This window comes from Balaenoptera musculus, chromosome 2 (assembly GCF_009873245.2).
Source record: "Balaenoptera musculus isolate JJ_BM4_2016_0621 chromosome 2, mBalMus1.pri.v3, whole genome shotgun sequence".
NCBI classification, from domain to species: domain Eukaryota; kingdom Metazoa; phylum Chordata; class Mammalia; order Artiodactyla; family Balaenopteridae; genus Balaenoptera; species Balaenoptera musculus.
In genome coordinates this window covers 56,937,456-56,957,016 of record NC_045786.1, presented here as the reverse complement: position 1 = coordinate 56,957,016, position 19,561 = coordinate 56,937,456, and the positions used below count along the sequence as shown (strand labels likewise).

Here is a 19,561-nt window from a genome sequence, read left to right as displayed (position 1 = left end):
TCTTAACCACTGCGCCACCAGGGAAGTCCCGCCAGTTATATACTTATAAGTTTTCAGATACCCACATTAAACAGGTAAACTTAATTTTATAATTTTTTTTTAACTTTTATTTATTTATATTTATTTTTGGCTGTGTTGGGTCTTCGTTTCTGTACGAGGGCTTTCTCTAGTTGCGGCAAGCGGGGGCCACTCTTCATCGTGGTGTGCGGGCTTCTCACTGTCGCGGCCTCTCTTGTTGCGGAGCACAAGCTCCAGACACGCAAGCTCAGTAGTTGTGGCTCACGGGCCTAGCTGCTCCGCGGCATGTGGGATCTTCCCAGACCAGGGCTCGAACCCGTGTCCCCTGCATTAGCAGGCAGATTCTCAACCACTGCGCCACCAGGGAAGCCCCCTAAAGTTAATTTTAATAAATATATTTTATTTAACCCACTGTGTCTATAATATCTCATCATGTGGTAGTAGCCGTATTTCACGTGCTCACGAGCCATGTGTGGCTAGCGGCTACTGTGTTTGGACGGGGCAGATCTAGACTAACTTTACCTGGCTAACTAACCAAGACTGGGGCAATGAAGAGACTAGTTTGTGATTCTACATCTAATTAGGACTGAACAGGCCAAATCTCTGTTCAGTCTCTGTTTAAAAGACATCAAATGGGAAACACAGAGGCTTTGTGGATCGCTGCTGATTGTGCTGTTCTACTTTTAATCCTGCGCCGTCTCGTGGGTCTCAGCTCCCTGAGGGAAGGGCCTCTGGGGGCTTCTCCGCCTCCTCGGTCATAGCACATGCCCCGGAGCCATGTGCCCCCAACAGCCTTTCACAGCTGCTTGGGGATTGAATTCGAGATGCTTTTAGTGGTTGCTAGATTTTTTTTTTTTAAAGGAAATGAACCCCAGTTAATCATTGTCTCGAGGTAGTTTTGCCTGCCTTATTGACCAGATTTCTGTAACATGAATAATATGTCAGACATTGAGAGCATGTGATCTAAAAGTTTTTTTGCCCGAGGAATTTAGTGAGAGATGATTAAGAGGTTACTAACTGTTCCTCAGTCAGAATTTAAGACTCAGAGATTTAAAGGGAAAAGGCTTTCTTGTAACAAGCAGCTTTCTCATGGTGTTTGCATTGCAGGAAACAGCTAGAGAGGTTAGTGGTGGATCTGACACAGTATGGTCTTCTCCCTGGGATGGGGATGGGGATGGACGCCAGGCAGGGGAGCTGGTGGGAGGACCAGTACACACGCACACATGTGCACACACATGCACCCACTGTCAAAACACACACTTTCCCCTAAGCTGGGGGTCGGGAGACTAGGGGCTCAGTATGGACTCTGTGAAAGGAGGGAGGAGGAGGGATTAGGTGGGCTTTGGGTTCTGATTTGGCTGTCTCCCAACCCCTTACTCTTCCAGCCACTCTCTCCCCTCCTCTGGGAATGCTGGGGTCTCTTATCCTGCCTTGGAGCCAGGCTGAGCCCCCAGTGTCCACCCTGCAACCAAACTGCCACTCAGACGCCAGCTGCGCTTTAGGGCTCCTGGGCCTGAGCGAATCTCCTCTTCTACCTGAACCCTGCTTCCCCCCTCCCCCACCCCCTTTCCAAGAGCAATGACTTTGTCTCATCTCATCATTGCCCTGCCAAGAATCCAGGAAGGCACTCAAGTCCCTTTGGGCGTGGTCCCTGCTTATCCCAGCCCCACCCCCCGCCACCCCCCTGCCAGCCTCCCCTTGCCTGTGCTGTCTTGCCTCTGGGCCTTTGCACATACTCTTGTCTCTGCCTGGAGCTTCTTTTTTGTCTTGTCCTTCTGGCCACCGGCTGCTTTCCCTTTAAGACCAAGCTCCTGCGTCATTTTATGATTACTTGTTCATTCATTTCTTCACTTACTTATTCAACAAATATGTATCTGGCACTGAGCTGGATGTTAGAAAAATGGAGACATCTCAGAGTTTATGTTTATTGGAGAAGACTGTGAACCTTTTGAATCCACAGGTAGCAGTTTTCCTAAACTTTCAGTACCTGACCCTTGCCCCGTCTCCTCTGCACCCTCCAGTCACACCAGCCCCACCTCACCCACTCTGACCTCTGTCATAGCACTTAACACACTCTTGAAACTACTGATTTATTTTTCCTATCTTTCTCACAAGCCATGATTCCAGGTTCCTGATAGATAAATATTAATAGTAAAATGTCAGTTGAATGTATGGATGAAATGATGGCTTGGCTGATAGTTGGAGGGATTTTCTGTAAGATACCCAGAGATCACGTAGTGAATGGTTTTCCTTACCAGGGCTGTGCCTGCAAGTGTCACTAAAAAGACTCCAGGTTGTAGCAAGAGCACTTTGCTTGTGGACAGTAGAGGTTTGGTCTCTGGCTTATCACTTGCTGTCGGGCCTACAGAGCAGTTTGCCAGATTGCCTCTGACCCTGGGGTAGAATTTATAGGTGCTGAAACCACTGTGTCTGATGTCTATACACCTTACTGGATGCCACTGGTTCCCATAATCATGCCATGGCATCCTTCTCCTTGGGACTCCTTTTGGGGGGCAGCCTGGAGACCTGTGACCCACACCTGCCATCTAGTTTGTTTGTTTGTAGCTAGGTTCATTGTTTTGTGTTCCCTCTGTATCTTGATTGATTTTTTTTTTTTTAGTGTTTATAGTGAAATTCACTCTTTGTGGTATATAGTTCTTTGAGTTTGGACAGATGCGTAGAATCATGTATCTACCCCCACAGTCATGGTGCAGAATAGGTTGATTACCCCAAAATCCGCTTGTGCTGCCCCTTTGTAGTCAGCTACTCCCTTCACCCAAGCCCTGGAAACCACAGGTTTGTCTTCTGTCCCTATAATTTTGCCTTTTTAAGAATGTCACATAAATGGAATTGTATAGCCTTTTGGGACTGGCTTCTTTCACATACACATGTAATATTCATCCACGTTGTGTGAATCAATTGTTTGCTCCTTTTTAATGATGAATAGTATTTCATGGTACGGATGTGCCACAGTTTATCTGTTCACCAGATGAAGGACATTTGGCTTGTTTTCACTTTTTGGCGATTATGAATAAAGCCTCTGAACATTTGCATGCAGGTTTTTTTGTGAATGTATATTTTTATTCCTCTTCGTTGAATACCTAGGAGTGGGGTTGCTGGGTCACTTGGTAAGTGTATGTTTATAAGGAACTGCCAAACCGTTTTCCAAAGAGCTGCACCATTTTACATTCCCACCAGCAATGAATGAAAGTTCCAGTTGCTCTGTATCCTTTCCAGCCTTTGGTATTATCAATTTTAAAAAACTTTAGCCATTGTAATAGATGTCCTCTCTAGTTTTTAATCTGCAGTTTTCTTTGCTCACTCTCCCGGTTGCTGACAGGATCTAAATACCATTATTTGATTTGATTTGGCAGGGATGTTATCCATACCCATGTGAGATTTGACTTCTTAAGAGAATTTATAGGTGCTCAGAGTGAAAGGGCACTGGGGATATCAAGCCTTCCTAAAAGCTTTTGAGGAAAATGTTATATTGTATCATTCTGTAATTTTAGAATTTAAAAAGATTTCTTATTATTAGGGTTAAATTCTTTATGTAAAAATTGCTATTTTCTTGACCAATTGTAGTGAACAAAAGTTACTAATCTTGAAATTGAAATTTCTTTGACCTGTTCTTCTTAACTCTCCCTTTCATGTGGCAAGGTGTCCGGTCTGTCCTCACAAAGCATAATTATTTTTTTAAGCTCTCTATGTTATTGGTGGCCATAACACTTTTTCCCCTTCCTTCTTTTTAGGCCCCTAATCGTCAACTCATGACTTACTGGTTACAAGAGCTTCAGCAGAAGAGATGGGAATATTGCAACAGTCTCGACATGGTAAAGTGGGACAGCAGGACCTCCCCGACTCCAGGGGATTTTTCTAAGGGTCTTGTGGCCAGAGACAACACAGGTAGGTCAGAAAGGGAGGGCACCTGTGTCAGTGCTTTGTGTATCGCCGTTTGACATAGCAAGTCAGCTTAGCAGAGGAATTGAGAATGAAAATAATGGTGATGATCCCTTATAAATGGGCTGCATCCCATAGTTATTGAGGGCTTCTGTGTCCATGTACAGAATTGTATTCAAGCCCAATGACAACCTCAGGAGTAAGGCAAGGCTGGTGCTAAGCATCCTAAAGAGACGGTACGGCTGAGGGCAGTGGGTAGTGAGTTGTGGTGCTGAAGTCCAGTCTGACTCCAGGACCAGCCTGCTCTCTACCCTGTCTGAAGGTGAAGCACCTACACCCACAGCCCTGTGCACAGATATGTGTGCACACTGGGAAGATGTTCTCAAAGCACTCACTGTGATTCAGTGATGCTTCTTGGGAAGATTTTAACTATCAGACACTAATTCCATTTTATCCTGGATCTGTGGTATTTCCATAACTCATGCTGATCCCTGGCCGATTGCAGTATGGAGATGATGTGGTTTTATATTTGAATATCAAAAATTAAAACCCTGTGATCTTCTCATGACTGTCTGGTGGTGCTGAGCCTTGTTAACTGAAAGAACAGGACTATGGTTATACACAGACCATCCCCCGACCCAGCCCCTGCAGGGACTGCTGAGGTGGGGCTGTATTTGTGGTCCCTCCCTTCACACAGGAAGAAGAGCAGGCCCAGAGAAACCTGACCCCTGGGCCTTGAAGTAAGGCATGAAAAGGCCAGGCCATCACACCAGCATTTCTTAAGGATTGAAGGAGCGCATATTGGAATTTAGCCAGCATGGGCTAGTTCTCATGCCTATAAAGAGGTGTGGTCCAAGCTTTGTACACCTGCGGGACCTTTGCTCAGGAAAACACAGGCTACAGTCAAGCTCCCTGTAAATGAAAGGTGGCCTTGGCACGTGTGCAGCCAACTTGTTTTGGAAACAAACGCCTTCTTGCACTTCTTAAATTATTTTTTTCCTCCAAATCCCTGTTTTCCTGCCAGCCTTGTTTTTACCAATCAGCAGGTTAACCCTCTGGTCAGTGAGAAATTACTGTGTGTACTTCATTCCTCTTCCTATGCTGTGCTATGAGAGTTCTCAGGTCATTTTCATGGATGTCTTAACACTAATGATAGCAGGAGCTGAGAGGATGCCTCCAGTTTCAAGCCAAAACCCCCTCTATGTTTAATTTCTACTTCTGCTCATTGATGACTGAGTTATTTAAAAAACCACTATTATAGTGCTTTTGATCAAAAGAAGCTCTATAACTCAGTATCAGTCACTTGGAACGATTGGAAACCCTGCAGGGAAACCAGCAGTATTCATGGTGGTAGCTAGTGCCTCTGGCACAGACGATACTCACTTTGCCACTGTTCCTTCTTTCTGAGGACACCAAGCACTTCTCTCTAAGGGAGACTCAGGCGTTAGACCGAGAGGAGGACCAAAGGAACGAAGCCCTGTGGTCTCTTTATAACACGCATCCTTCCTTCTTTTAAGCCAAAGTGCTGAGGCTAGGGAGCCGGTAAAAACACCTGCAGCCCGCATTTGGTTCTCTGCATTTGGTTCTCTGCATTTGGTTTTGGGACTCTAGCATGGGAATTTGGAGTTGGCACCCTCTGGTGTTTACTCATTCATTCAGCAAGTAGATGCCCGTGATGGGCTTGGATCTCCCCCCTCACAGAGTTTCTAGTCAAGCAGAGTGAAGAAAAAGTGAGATCACATGAGAGGGAAGGTACAGGGTACCAAGGGCCATGAATGGGTTGAGCACAGCTTTGGGGTGGGTGGGTACACTCTCTGAGATCTGAGGATGACCAGGAGTCAGGCCAGGTAAGAGGAGCGCAGTGCCCTCCAGGAGCTGGAAGGAGGGTGTGGCCAGAGGGGGAAGGCAGTGAGCTGAGCCTGGAGGCACACCCAGGGCCAGGGTGGGAAGGGCCTGGACCTCTGGGCTTGGGGTTTTGGACTCTCCTAAGAGCAGTGGAATGCCCTTGAAGATTTTATGTGCAGAAACGACTGTAATTTTGAACTTCTGCCGATTTTTATATAGCTTCTAAGAACAAATAATGAAACTTTGGACGACCAGGCAATTTGCAAGACTATAATTATTCAGGAAGTCAGAAAGTCTAAAGGAGGAAGACAAGAAGAAAAGGCTAGATTTTAGTCACCCTCCTTTTTTATCATTATTTTAGATAAAAATTGGTTAAAAGATAAAATGAGTTAAGGTATGTGGTGGTGCTCTGTCATGTCTCTGAAGCCATGCTTATAGTTATCTGCTCTGTTTATCCTAAATCTTGCTAACTCTAGCTAGGATTGAAGACAAATGTTTTTATTACTCTGATTTACATTAAAAAATAAAACTTTTCCTACTGTCCTCTCCTTGTTACCCAGTTTTTGGTAACATTTTCATTTGTTGTCTAATAGGTGTCACCCATCAGTACCCTCCTAGCACCGAAATTCAACATGGGGAAAGATATAGGGAATTAACGTTTGACAGGCAGTTGTATCTTGGAAGGCAGCTCTGTCTGGTGGAAGGATCCCTGTGGGCCTGGGTTTGAGTCTTGGCTCTGATATTTACTATTTGTCAGACTCTGAGTGAGTCATTTTCTCTCCAGTAAAGGGTAGCAAACTGCAGCCTGTGGAAATGAAGTTTTATCAGAATAAAGCACCACTCATTTATTTGCATATTGTCTTTGGCTGCTTTTGCACACCAGTGGTAGAGTTGAATAGTTGTCACAGAGACCATTTGGCTCACCAGTCTAAAATATCTACTACTATCTGGGCCTTTAAGAAGAAGTTTGCTGACCCTTGCTGTAATGTCTTGAGCGTACCTCTCTTTTTGAGCCTCAGTTTCTTTATCCGTAAAATGGAGATTGTTCATTCAGTCTTTCACTCCAGACATTCTTGTATTCTAGACATTGTGCCAGTGCCTGGGATGTAAAGACAAATAAGTCATGGGTCATGTTCTCAAGGAGTGTGTGGTCTAGTGAGGGACCCAGACAGGTAAAGAGGCCTGCACAATGCAGTCTGGTAAGCACAGGGCCAGAGGTGAGCACGAGAAGCTTACCTGCGTGTGGGTGTTGGAGGGTAGGGTGTTGGTGGTGTCTGAGAAGGCTTCCTGGACTAGGAGAGGGCTGAACTGAGTCCTGAAGAGCTGGCCTTGTGAAGCAGGCAAAGGAAAGACCTGGAGACCCTAGAGACCAGGGCCTGACTCGAAGGTAGAGTGTGTGGACAGGAGTGACACAGAGAAAGTTGGATGGATGATCAGGGACCAGACCTGGAAGGGCTTATAAGATAAGCAAAGGCACGGCCAGTGATAGGGTTGGATATGCATTTGAGATGATTAACCATGGCCGAGTGGGTGAGAATGGATTCCTTGGCAGGACAAGAGGAAGGGAGACCAGTTAGAAGGCTGGTTGAGCCTAGAAATCATAGTATCCTTGAGTAGGGTTGCAGCAGAGAAGATGGAAAAAAGTGGGCAGAGTTGGGAGATTGTATGGTGGGAGAACTGGTGGATTAAAAGGTGGGATTAGCTTTGAGGGAGAGGGAAGGCAGAGGGTGCCATCCAGGTCCCAGGCCCAGGCAGTTGGCTGGATGGGATTGGAAGGAATACTAACAACAACCTTGTCCCCCACCCGTCCCCATCCCACCAGTAGTTCTGTTTTGAGGGTCAGATGGGAAACTGCATTGTTAAGTGTAAAGTGTCAAGTGTATTATATATACACATGTATACATACATATATGATATTATCATTTTGAATCGGTTAGGATTATGTTCAGCCGCAATTAACAGGAAACCTAATAGGGACTTACAAATAGAGATTTATTTGTCTCATGATGGCAGTTCACAGCTGGCGAAGCTCCTCCCCAGTGCCACTGAGGGACCCATTCTGTTCTCCAGCCTTAGAGTATTAGCTTCCCTCATGCTAGCTGCCTTTGGGAGTGGCGCCTATATCAAAAAGGAGAAAGCTTTCCCAGAAACTCTTGCTTTATGCCTTATTAACTAGAACTGTGTCATGGGGACTCTGGAATGGAGTTTGAGACCAGTGTTTTAGCTGAGCATGTGGCCACCATCAAAACCAGGGTCTGTAAGGAAGAGCTAGGATGGGTATCGGATAGGCAGCTGGCAGTGTCACATAATTGCCTACATTAAATTTGTTTTCAAGAGTTCATGTTTCTAGAGTAAGAATCTGTTCATCTGTGTGACTGAAATTTGCAGCTTTACATTAGTCAATCAAGTATTAGAAAGCGAGATGACTTTGTTTTATCTGATCTGTCTGCCTTCCATCTGAAGCCTGGCCTCTGAAAGTATGCCACGCCTCAGACACCACTCTGCTAGTCTTGCGTGTTTGGATAGATAAAGACCTAGTTTCAACACAAAGGAATAATTTGCAAAGATAAAATCAAGAGTCTGCAGTCCTTCATAGCTGTTGGGAATGAGGCAGCCACAACCCAAAGGAGGCTTGTAGCGAGCTAACAGCCTCATTACAAGCCGTGTGTCCAGCACGTTCTGTTTACTTCATTTCCCATGTAAACTAATAGGCAACCAAGTCAGGGATAACACGACTTTGTTTTTTTAAGACTTCCTGAGAGTTCAGGAGTACAAAAGCCCTCACCATCACAGGAGGAAAATGGTGCAGCGAAGATGGTTTGAGGGATGAGCACAGCTTTCCTTCTCTGAAGCAGCCTGAGAGTAACTGCCGCCCTCTCGGCTTGTGTGGGAGCAGGGGGAGGGGAAGGGAAGTGGCTGCTCGTGCCAGTCCTCCCCCAGTTTGAGCCACGCCCTCTGTGCCAGTGCTGGAACTGGTGGGAGGGAAACCGTAGGGTGGGACGCAGACCCCACATTAGCAAAGCCACAGGAATTCCATGGAATCGTTTCATGTCACAGTTCCCTAAAGTCATCAAAGAAGCTGTGCTTCTATGTTATCCTGTTTGTAAAGCACTACAGAATGCCATGTGTTGTTTTAAAGTGTAAGTCACCGTGATTATCAGCCTTGTAGCTGAGAGGCAGCCTGATCTAGTGCAGAAAGCTTACGGAACGAAGGGCACACACCGTTTCCCCCTCTGGGAGCAAGATGCTGTCTGATTCCTTCTGGATTGAAGGTTCCGTGATTCCTAGCGTCAGGCTGTGAAAGGGAGGGAGACGATGAGCAGGGTTAGGTTCCAGCAGTGTCTCTGGGGGAGTCGGGGGGAACCTCCTGAAGAAGATCCAGAGGAGACGGTCCGTGGTGGGCTGGAGTGTGGTGCCTGTGGAGGCAGGCTGGGCCTGGCTCTGGGTGCGACGTGGCGCAGTGAACGGGCGGTGTGCTGGGGTACCGAGCCAGCTGCAGGAGCGCAGGGCGGTGGGAGAGGGCAAGAGAGGGAAGCCCTGGCGTCAGGTGTGCTCCCCACCCCTAATGCAGGGGGTCTCTCAGAGGCGAGGTGGCAGGAGAGGGGCAGTCAGGAGGGATGATGAGCGTAGTTCCTTAGAGAACGACAGGGCCCTGCTGCCTCCTGCCTGATTTCCTCAGCCTCCAGAAGGCCCTCCCTGCCGCACAACGGCAGTCGTTTATTCATTCCTTCAACCATTTTACCAGTATTTACTGAGTCCCTCCTCTGTGGCTGCTGTTGGGTACGCAGCTGTTAGCAAATCAGGCTGGGGTCCAGGTCTCACAAGATTTACGTCCTTGGTGAGGCACGGGAGAGAGCAGACGGATGCGTAATTAACCAGACACGTGGGCTGGCCCACTGGGGACGCTCAGACCCGGTGGCTTGCTGCCTCTTCCTTTCGGGGTTAGATGCGCACTGTGCCCTTACTTGGAAGATAACTGTACTGCTGACCACGCCTTCACAATCTGGGTTAAACTCACTTTGATAAAGGAAAAAAAGCTTTTTCAGGTTAACCCCACTCTGAGTGTCCTCCACCAGCTCCCAGTGGGGACTTGCAGGCTCTCTTTTGCGGTATCTTTGACACACATGGCAATGGCCTTTTCCCAGTGCTTTTCCCTCCTTTCTTGGAGGATGCTGCGTCTTGGGCACCCTGTTCTGCCCTCTGCGAACAGGAGCTAGGAGCCGGAGAGGAGGGAAGACTCACGGAGGTGTCCAGATGTGAGCAGGAGCCTCCCGCTGTGGGTCCCACAGGGCCCCTGGTGTTAGAATGCGTTCAGTGGGAAGGACTCCTGGAGATCTGGGAATGGCCACGCCAGAATGATAGAGGCTGTGCTGGAATCAGAACCCAGGAAATCTGTAGTCTAAAAGTCGCTCAGAGGTGTCATTTAGGCATTGGGAAATGTTCAGAAATAACAGAGAAGGTCTAGACACCAAAACTCTTCAAGCACAGACTTTCTCTCCCCACTGCAGCTGCAAGATAAAGCACGTTCGTGAATCCAACCCATCCTCTTAAGGGTTTCAAGGAAATACTGCCCTGTCCTAGTTTGTGTCCTTCTTGAGGCGGTTCCCTGAATGCTAATGTTAGGACACGTATTGAGGGGAAGCCAGCAGCTCCGCTTTTAATTAAGGAAATCTCACATGGTCTTTTAACAGCCAAAAACCAGACAAAACAATATAGCTAAAACTGGGAAATGGCTTCTTTTTCACATCAAATGATGACTTTTAGAAGCGGTTTGTTTTGCCAACATCCTCCCTGGCCTCCGGTCCCTTTTCTGCACCCCACCCCCAGGGCCTGAGTTCCTCAGGGACCATTTCCAGTGTGGGCCCAGGGCTGCTGCCAGGCCTGCGCGTCCTGGTAACAGGTGCTTGGCTATGCGAGAGCGCTTGACAGTCTCACCCGCAGAGGGGCCACTCCTCACCTTGCTGCCAACCCACACAGGAAGAAGGGGCTGGACCCTGCTCGAAACAGAAACAGATGCAGCGCGCTGTGTTTATTTCCTGGTTTGGTTTAGAGTTGTAATGCTTTGCCTGTGAGGGGTCTGCGAAAGACCAGCCTCCGGGAAGCCTGGGTGTCGGCTTTACCTTTGTCTGAAATAGAGGCGGTGCACCCGTGTGCCCAATGACCGACACACACTCACAGATGTCGGGTGCCTGCCTCTACACAGTAAGTCACTGCACCCGCCATGAGGCTGTTGTCACTGCAGGAGCAGGTGACTGCCTTCTGGCCCCAGCTCAGGGCTTCTGTGTCCTGCCAAATAAAGTAGGTAGAGGAAACTGGACCCGGTTAGTGATGTTTGAACGTATTTTTTGTTTGTTTATTGGAACTCTTTTTTTCCAAATGAAATCTCAAGAGGAACTCGAGGAAATAAAAGAGTGAAAAGAGGAACCACTGTGGTTGAAGCTGAGAGTGGGACCCCTTCCTTCTCTCCCTCTGAAAATCCCCAAGGCATCTCCTGGACCCTAAGGCTCAGAGGAAAGTCTGGATACCAGGGACTCAATGCATTCGGTGGTGACTTGGAGCTTAACATTTTATTATTTTATATCTTTCTCCTAGATGTGTTCTCCTTTAGGGCAAGAACTCTCTCATTTTTTGTTGTACCCTGAGCTTCATACACAGTGGTAACTTGAACCAAGAATCAGGAACCAGTGGTAGTTTGTAACTTCTGGCCTTCTTGACTTAATCTTATAATCCATTGTGAAGCCTGTAGTTCTTCTGTCTCCCAACACACCCTCTTGCTTTTTCTACTTAGAATGCTACTATGAGCCAGGTGTTGACTCTCCTGGGCAGGCCCCAGTTCCCCTCATGGATACACAGCGGTCATTTCATGTCACAGCCAGCATACTTTTCCCAGTGTGTTCCCGGAGCCCTTCCCATGCTGACTGTGGTCAAGTTGGTGACCTGCCAACAAAGTGTGAGCCCGTCGTAAGGTGTTCTCGTTTGGAACATCAATTTTCAAGGGCCCCTGAGCCCAGGATTCCCTGTGCTCTGCCTTCTCTACCAGTGCTCGATGACCTTCACAGTGACCTGTTCTAAGTGAACTCAGGTTGTGTGCTCATCTGATTAGAAAGGAATTTTTTTCTTGGATATCAGTGTTCCAGCGTTCCATCAGTCCACTGAAGGAGTGATGGTTGATATTGCCAACGTAGGGATGCTTTATTCAAGGGGAGTATAGATCAAATTGATTATTGTAAAACAATGTTAACTTCTGTTTACAAACATGTATATTCTCAGAGAGATTATATCGTTTGGAAGAATACAAAGTATTTATTGTTGGATACATTTTATCAAAACTTTAGAAAAGTAAGTTTTTATTACGGGTCTTATGGGAAATTTTAAACATATGCAAAGAGAGCATAACATAATATTACCCACATGTTTATTAGGTAGTTTCAATAATTAGTATTTCACGACCCATCTTGTTTCATTGATATATTTACCCACTTAATTTTGTTATTTGGAAGCAAATAACATGTTATTTGAGGCAAATATTATTTATTTGTTAAATAACAAAATGTTGTTATCTTTTTTCTTGTGTTTGAATTTTTGAATTTTATTTTATTTTTTTATACAGCAGGTTCTTATTATCCATCTTATACATATTAGTGTATATATGTCAATCCCAATCTAAAAATATGGAACGCTTCATGAATTTGCGTGTCATCCTTGCGCAGGGGCCATGCTAATCTTCTCTGTATCGTTCTAATTTTAGTATATGTGCTGCTGAAGCGAGCACCAAAATGTTGTTATCTTGAAGCAAATTCTGGGCATCATATCATTGCAACCTTAAATATTTCAAACATTTACATTTTATTTTATTTTAAGATTTTTTTGATGTGGACCATTTTTTTAAAAATAAATTTATTTATTTATTATTTTTTATTTTTGGCTGTGTTGGGTCTTTGTTGCTGCATGTGGGCTTTCTGTAGGTGCGGCGAGTGGGAGCTACTCTTCGTTGCCGTGTGCGGGCTTCTCATTGCGGTGGCCTCTCGTTGCGGAGCACGGGCTCTAGGCACTCAGGCTCAGGCTTCAGTAGTTGTGGCATGCGGGCTCAGTAGTTGTGGCTCGTGGGCTCTAGAGTGCAGGAGCAGTAGTTGTGGTGCACGGGGCTTAGTTGCTCCGCGGCATGTGGGATCTTCCTGGACCAGGGCTCGAACCCGTGTCCCCTGCATTGATTGGCAGGCGGATTCTTAACCACTGCGCCACCAGGGAAGTCCCTGATGTGGACCATTTTTAAAGTCTTTATTGAATTTGTTGCAGTATTGCTTCTCTTTTTTTATGTTTTTTGGTTTTTTGGCCACGAGGCATGTGGAATCTTAGCTCCCTGACCAGGGATGGAACCCACACCCCCCTGCATTGGAAGGCAAAGTCTTAACCACTGGACCCCCAGGGAAGTCCCTCAACCACTTGCGTTTTAAAGATACATTCTGAAATTTGATCATGTTTTAGCATCAATGCATTTGCCTATGAATTTACTGAACTGCTATCCTTTATATGCAAACTTATTTTTTCAGTGTCACTATTTGTGATCAGCAAGTATGTATATATTCTATTCCTCTCATTTTCTCACAGAAAAGGGCATTAGTGTAATCTGGTCTGCACTTTGCTTTTTTCACCTAACAGTTTATCCTGGAAATTGTTCCTTATCAGTATAGGTGAGTGGACCATGATCACGGCTTTATACCAGGTTTACTGATCTACAGGACAGCGGAGGGGAGCCCTAGCTTCTTCTTCCCCTGGGCCGATGCTGTTAACTTGGTGGTTTGAAGCATGTACCACCTTCCTTTGAGGACCATGGGTCTACTTTAGATGAAAATGGTTGCAGAACACGCTAGCCGCCTACAGATTGTGTTTTCATGTAGTACACGTTAAAAGTATACTATAACAGGGCTTCCCTGGTGGCGCAGTGGTTGAGAATCTGCTTGCCAATGCAGGGGACACGGGTTCGAGCCCTGGTCTGGGAAGATCCCACGTGCCGCGGAGCGACTGGGCCCGTGAGCCACAACTACTGAGCCTGCGCGTCTGGAGCCTGTGCTCCGCAACAAGAGAGGCCGCAATAGTGAGAGGTCCGTGCACCGCGATGAAGAGTGGCCCCCGCTTGCCACAACTAGAGAAAGCCCTCGCACAGAAACGAAGACCCAACACAGCCATAAATAAATAAATAAATAAAAGATAAAGGGGCCATGTAAAAAAAAATACTATAATATACACTATATAGATTTTTATATAGTATATCAAGACAGTGTACTATGTAGGATATCAAGTTCCCTGTGGAAACTTTGAGTAACTGACACTTGTTTGCCTTTCTTTCAGATTTAATTAACCCGCACCCAAATGCTTCTGCAGAAAAAGCCAGAAATGTCCTAGCTGTGGAAACTGCCCCTGGAGAGCTGGTGGGAGAGCAAGCTGCAAATCAGCCCGCCCCAGGGCATCCAAATTCCATTAACTTCTCTTTGAAACAGTGGGGCACTGAGCTCAAGTGAGTCTTTGGAAAGCAGCATGTGAAACTGAAAATGGCTTATTTCTGATAATGTATGTTATAATTTTATATATGAAATTATAAAACCACCTGACATTTGTGAAAGCATTTACCACAAGGTACTTTTGCATACTTCGTTATTTTTTTAGCTTGTATGGAATGCCTATTACGTGCCTGTTGCTGTGAAACACTTTCACACTCATGGTTTAATTGCTTGACTCTGTGAGGTAGGTCATATGGTTGACATTTTACAGAGAGAGCAGTTGGCTCAGGAAGAGTCCTTGTCTAAGGTCACAAGTCTCCCAGGCTGCAGAGTTGAATGAGCATCACCACAATCAATTTTAGAACATTTTCGTTACCCCAAAAAGAAACCCCAGTACCCGTTAGCAGTCCCTTCCCCTTTCCCCCAAACCTCTTGCTATCCGGCCCTTGGGAACCACTGATCTACTCTTTGTGTCAATGGATTTGCCTGTTCGGGTACTTCATATAAATGATATCATACAGTGTGTGGTCCTCTGTGTCTTGCTTCTTTCACCGAGCATAATGTTTTTAAGGTTCATCCATGTTGTAGTACGTATTAGTACTTCATTTCTTTTTTTTTTGTTATAAATTTATTTTATTTATTTTTAGCTGCGTTGGGTCTTCGTTGCTGCGCGCGGGCTTCCTCTAGTTGTGGCGAGTGGGGGCTACTCTTCGTTGCAGTGCGCGGGCTTTTCATTGTGTTGGCTTCTCTTGTTGTGGAGCACGGGCTCTAGGCACGTGGGCTTCAGTAGTTGTGGCTCGCGGGCTCTAGAGCGCAGGCTCAGTAGTTGTGGCGCATGGGCTTAGTTGCCCCATGGCATGTGGGATCTTCCCAGACCAGGGCTCGAACCCGTGTCCCCTGCATTGGCAGGCGGATTCTTAACCACTGCGCCACCAGGGAAGTCCCCATTTCTTTTTATTGAGCAATAAGATTCCATTATGTGGGTATACCACATTTTGTTTATCCATTCTTCAGTTAAGGGAAATTTGGGTTCTTTCCACTTTTTGGCTGCTATGAATACAGCTGCTATAAATATCTGTGTGCAGGTTTTATGTGGACATAAGTTTTCGACTTCTTTGAGTAAATACCAAGGAATACGATTGCTGGATCATATGGTAAGAGTATGTTTAGTTTCGTAAGAAACTGCCAGTCTTCTGAAATGTACCACTTTGCCTTCATTTCTACCAGCAATGAATGAGAGTTCCTGTTGCTCCACATACTTGCCAGCATTTTGTGTTGTCAGATTTTTGTCATATGATGACATATGATGTGACGCATTTTTCATATGCTTATTTGCCACCTCTGTATCTTCTTAGGTGGAGTGTCTGTTAAGGTCTTTGGCCATTTTTTAATTGGGTTGTTTGTTTTCTTATTATTGAGTTTTAAGAGTTCTTTGTATATTTTGGGTAGCAGTCCTTTACCAGATGTGTCTTTTGTAAATATATTTTCACAGTCTGTGGCAGTCGTTTAATTCTCTTATATTGCCTTTCACAGAGCAGAAGTTTTTAATTTTAATCAAGTCCAGCTTATCAATTATTTCTTTCAAGATTGTGTCTTTGGTATTGTATCTAATACCTTCACCATACCCAAGGTTGTGTAGGTTTTCTTCTGTGCTAACTTGTAGGAGTTCTATAATTCTGAGTTTTACATTTATGTCTATGATCCATTTTGAGTGAATTTTTGTGAAGTGTATAAGGTTTGTGTCTAGATCCTTTATTTTGCATGTAGATGTCTAGTTGTTCCAGCACCGTTTATTGAAGAGGTTATCTTTGCTCCATTGTATTGTCTTTGCTTTTTTGTCAAAGATCAGTTGACTGTATTTATATGATTCTATTTCTGGATTCTCTGTTATGTTCCATTAAGGTATTTGTCTATTCTTTTGCCAATACCACACTGGCTTGATTACCATAGCTTTATAGTAAGCCTCAAAGTAGAATAGTGTCAGTCTTACAGCTTTGTTCTTCTTCAGTATTGTGTTGGATATTCTGGGTCTTTCCCCTCTCCATGTAAACTTTAGAATCAGTTTGTCAATAACCACAAAATAACTTGCTAGGATTTTGATTGGGGTTGCATTGAATCTATAGATAAAATTGGGACGAACTGACAATGTTGAGTCTTTCTATTCATGAGTGTGGAATATCTCTCCATTTATTCTGTTTTTCTTTGATTTCATTCATCAGAGTTTTGTGGTTTTCCTCATACAGATCATGTGTGTGTGTATATATATATATATATATATATATATATATATATATATATACTTAGATTTATACTTAAGTACTTTGCTTTCTGGGGTGCTATTGTAAATGATATGGTGTTTTTAATTTCAAATTCCACTTGTTCACTGTTGGTATATAGGAAAACAGTTGAATTTTGTATATTAATCTTATATTGTACAACCTTGCTGTAATCACTTATTAGTTCCAAGAGTTTTTTGGTTAACTCTTTCAGATTTTCTACATAGATGGTTGTGTCATCTATGAACAATTTTATGTCTTCCTTCCCAATATTTTTAATTTCTTTTCTTTGCCTTATTGCATTAGCAAGGACTTCCAGTACAGAGTTGAAAAGGTGTGGTGAGAGGGGACATTGTTGCCTTGTACCTGATCTTAGTGGAAATGCTTCAGGTTTCTTACCATTAAGTATGATGTTAGCTGTAGGCTTTTTGTAGATAGTCTTTATCAGGTTGAGAAAGTTCCCTCTATTCCTAGTTTACTGAGAGTTTTTATCATGAATGGGTGTTGGATTTTGTCAGATGCATTTTCTGCATCTGTTAATATGATTATGTGATTTTCCTTTTCTAGTCAGTGATGTGATGGATTACAATAATTGATTTTATTTTTTATTTTTAAAATTTATTTATTTTTATTTATTTATTATTTTTGGCTGTGTTGGGTCTTTGTTGCTGCGCGTGGGCTTTCTCTAGTTGCGGCAAACAGGGGCTACTCTTCATTGTGGTGCACGGGCTTCTCATTGTGGTGGCTTCTCTTGTTGCAGAGCACAGGCTCTAGAGCGCAGGGGCTTGAGTAGATGCGGCACATGGGCTCAGTAGTTGTGGCTCGTGGGCTCTAGAGCGCAGGCTCAGTAGTTGTGGTACATGGGCTTAGTTGCTCTGCAGCATGTGGGATCTTCTTGGACCAGGGCTTGAACCCATGTCCCCTGCATTGGCAGGCAGACTCTTAACCACTGCGCCACCGGGGAAGCCTCCAATAATTGATTTTAGAATGTTGAATGAGTCTTGCATACCTTGGATAAATCTCACTTTGTTGTGAGGTATAGTTTTTTTATACATTTTTGAATTTGATTTGCTAATATTTTGTTGAGGATTTTTGTATCTGTGTTCATAAGAGACATTGGTCTGTAGTTTCTTTTTTTATTCTTGTTTTGGTTTGCCATTAGGGGAATGCTGCTCTCATAGAATGAGTTAGCAAGTATTCTCTCTGCTTCTATCCTCTGAAAGAGATTGTAGATAATTAATATAACTTCCTGGGACTTCCCTGGTAGTCCAGTGGTTAAGACTCTGCACTCCCAGTGCAGGGGCCCAGGTTCGATCCCTGGTCAGGAAACTAGATACTGCACACCACAGCTAAAGATGCTGCATGCCGCAACTAAAAGATCCTGCATGCCACCACTAACGGTGCCGTACATGGCAACGAAGATCCCGTGTACTGCAACTAGGACCCGGTGCAGACAAATAAATAAATATTTTAAAGATTAGTATAATTTCTTTCTATAATGTTTGGTAGAATTCATCAATGAACCCATTTGAGCCTGTACTTTCTGTTTTGGAAGGTTATTATTGATTCCATTTTAAAAATAGATATAGGCCTATTCAGATCTTTTATTTCTTCTTGTGTGAGTTTTGGCAGATTGTGTCTTTCAAGGGATTGGTCCATTTCATCTAAGTTATCAGATTTATGGGCATAGAGTTGTTCGTTGTATTTCTTGCGTATCCTTTTAATTTCCATGGAATCTGTCGTGATTTTCCCTCTTTAATCTCCAATATTAGTGATTAGTGTTATTTCTTTTTTCCTTAGTTAGTCTGGCTAGAGGCTTATCACACTGATTGATCTTTTCAAAGAACCAGCTTTGGTTTCATGTTTTTTTTTTAACATTTATTTAATTTATTTTTTGGCTGCGTTGTGTCTTAGTTGCGGCAGTAGGGATCTTTCGTTGTGGTGCACGGGCTCTTCGTTGCGGTGTGCGGGCTTCTCTCTAGCTGTGGCACGCAGGCTTCTCTCTAGTTGTGGCCTGCGGGCTCCAGAGCATGTGGGCTCTGTAGTTGTGGCATGTGGGCTCTTTAGTTGTGGCGTGTGGGCTCAGTAGTTGTGGCATGTGGGCTCTTTAGTTGTGGCGTGTGGGCTCAGTAGTTGAGGTGCACAGGCTTAGTTGCCCCACGGCATGTGGGATCTTAGTTCCCTGACCAGGGATCGAACTGGCATCCCCTGCATTGCAAGACAGATTCTTAAGCACTGGACCACCAGATAAGTCTCTGCTTTCATTTTTTTCTGTATTGATTTCCTGTTTTCAATTTTATTGATTTCTGCTCTACTTCTTATTATTTATTTTCTTCTGCTTACTTTGGATTTAATTTGCTCTTCTTTTTCTAGTATCCTATGGTAGAAACTTGGATTATTAATTTTAGATCTTTTTTCTTTTCTATTATATGCATTCAATGCTATAAATTTCCCTCTAAGCTCTGCTTTTGCTGCATCCCACAGATTTTGATAATTTATGTTTTCATGTAGTTCAGAATATTTTAAAATTTCTCTTGAGATGTCTTTGACTCCTGTTAGTTGGAAATGTGTTGTTTAATCTCTGCATACTTGGGGATTTTCCTATTACCTTCTGTTACTGATTTCTGGTTTAATTCCACTGTGGTCTGAAAGCAGACGTTGTATGATTTCTGTTCTTTAAATTTGTTAAGGTGTGTTTTATGGCCCGGAATGTGGTTTGTCTTGATGAATGGTCCATGTGAGGGAAATGTATATTCTGCTCTTGTTGGATGAAGTAATTTATAGAAATCATTCACATCAAGTTGATTGATGGTGTTGAGTTTGACTGTGTCCTTATTGATTTTTTGCCTGCTGGATTTGTCTATTTTGGATAGAGGGGTGTTGAAGTCTCCATCTATGATAGTGGATTCATCTATTTCTCCTTTCAGTTCTATCAGTTTTTGCCTCACATAGTTTGATGCTCTGTTGTTAGGCACATACACATTAAGAATTGTTATGTCTTCTTGGAGGATTGACCGCTTTATC

General features: G+C 44.2%; 1 protein-coding gene and 1 non-coding gene across 6 annotated transcripts in view; one reads left to right on the top strand and one right to left on the bottom strand.

Moving 5' to 3' along the window:
* The window catches only part of TBC1D2B (TBC1 domain family member 2B), an 87,011-nt gene that overhangs the window by 16,605 nt on the left and 50,845 nt on the right, over positions 1-19,561 (top strand). For 4 of the 5 annotated variants that reach the window (XM_036843571.1, XM_036843572.1, XM_036843574.1 and 1 more), the window contains 2 exons: positions 3,771-3,924; positions 14,113-14,278. In XM_036843571.1, the coding sequence (XP_036699466.1) occupies positions 3,771-3,924; positions 14,113-14,278 (320 nt within the window). The remainder of the gene's footprint in view (positions 1-3,770; positions 3,925-14,112; positions 14,279-19,561) is intronic. The other variant, XM_036843575.1, reaches the window with a different exon arrangement.
* LOC118891594 lies at positions 12,429-12,535 on the bottom strand. Its single transcript, XR_005019147.1, has one exon. It is a non-coding gene; the product is annotated as a U6 spliceosomal RNA (small nuclear RNA).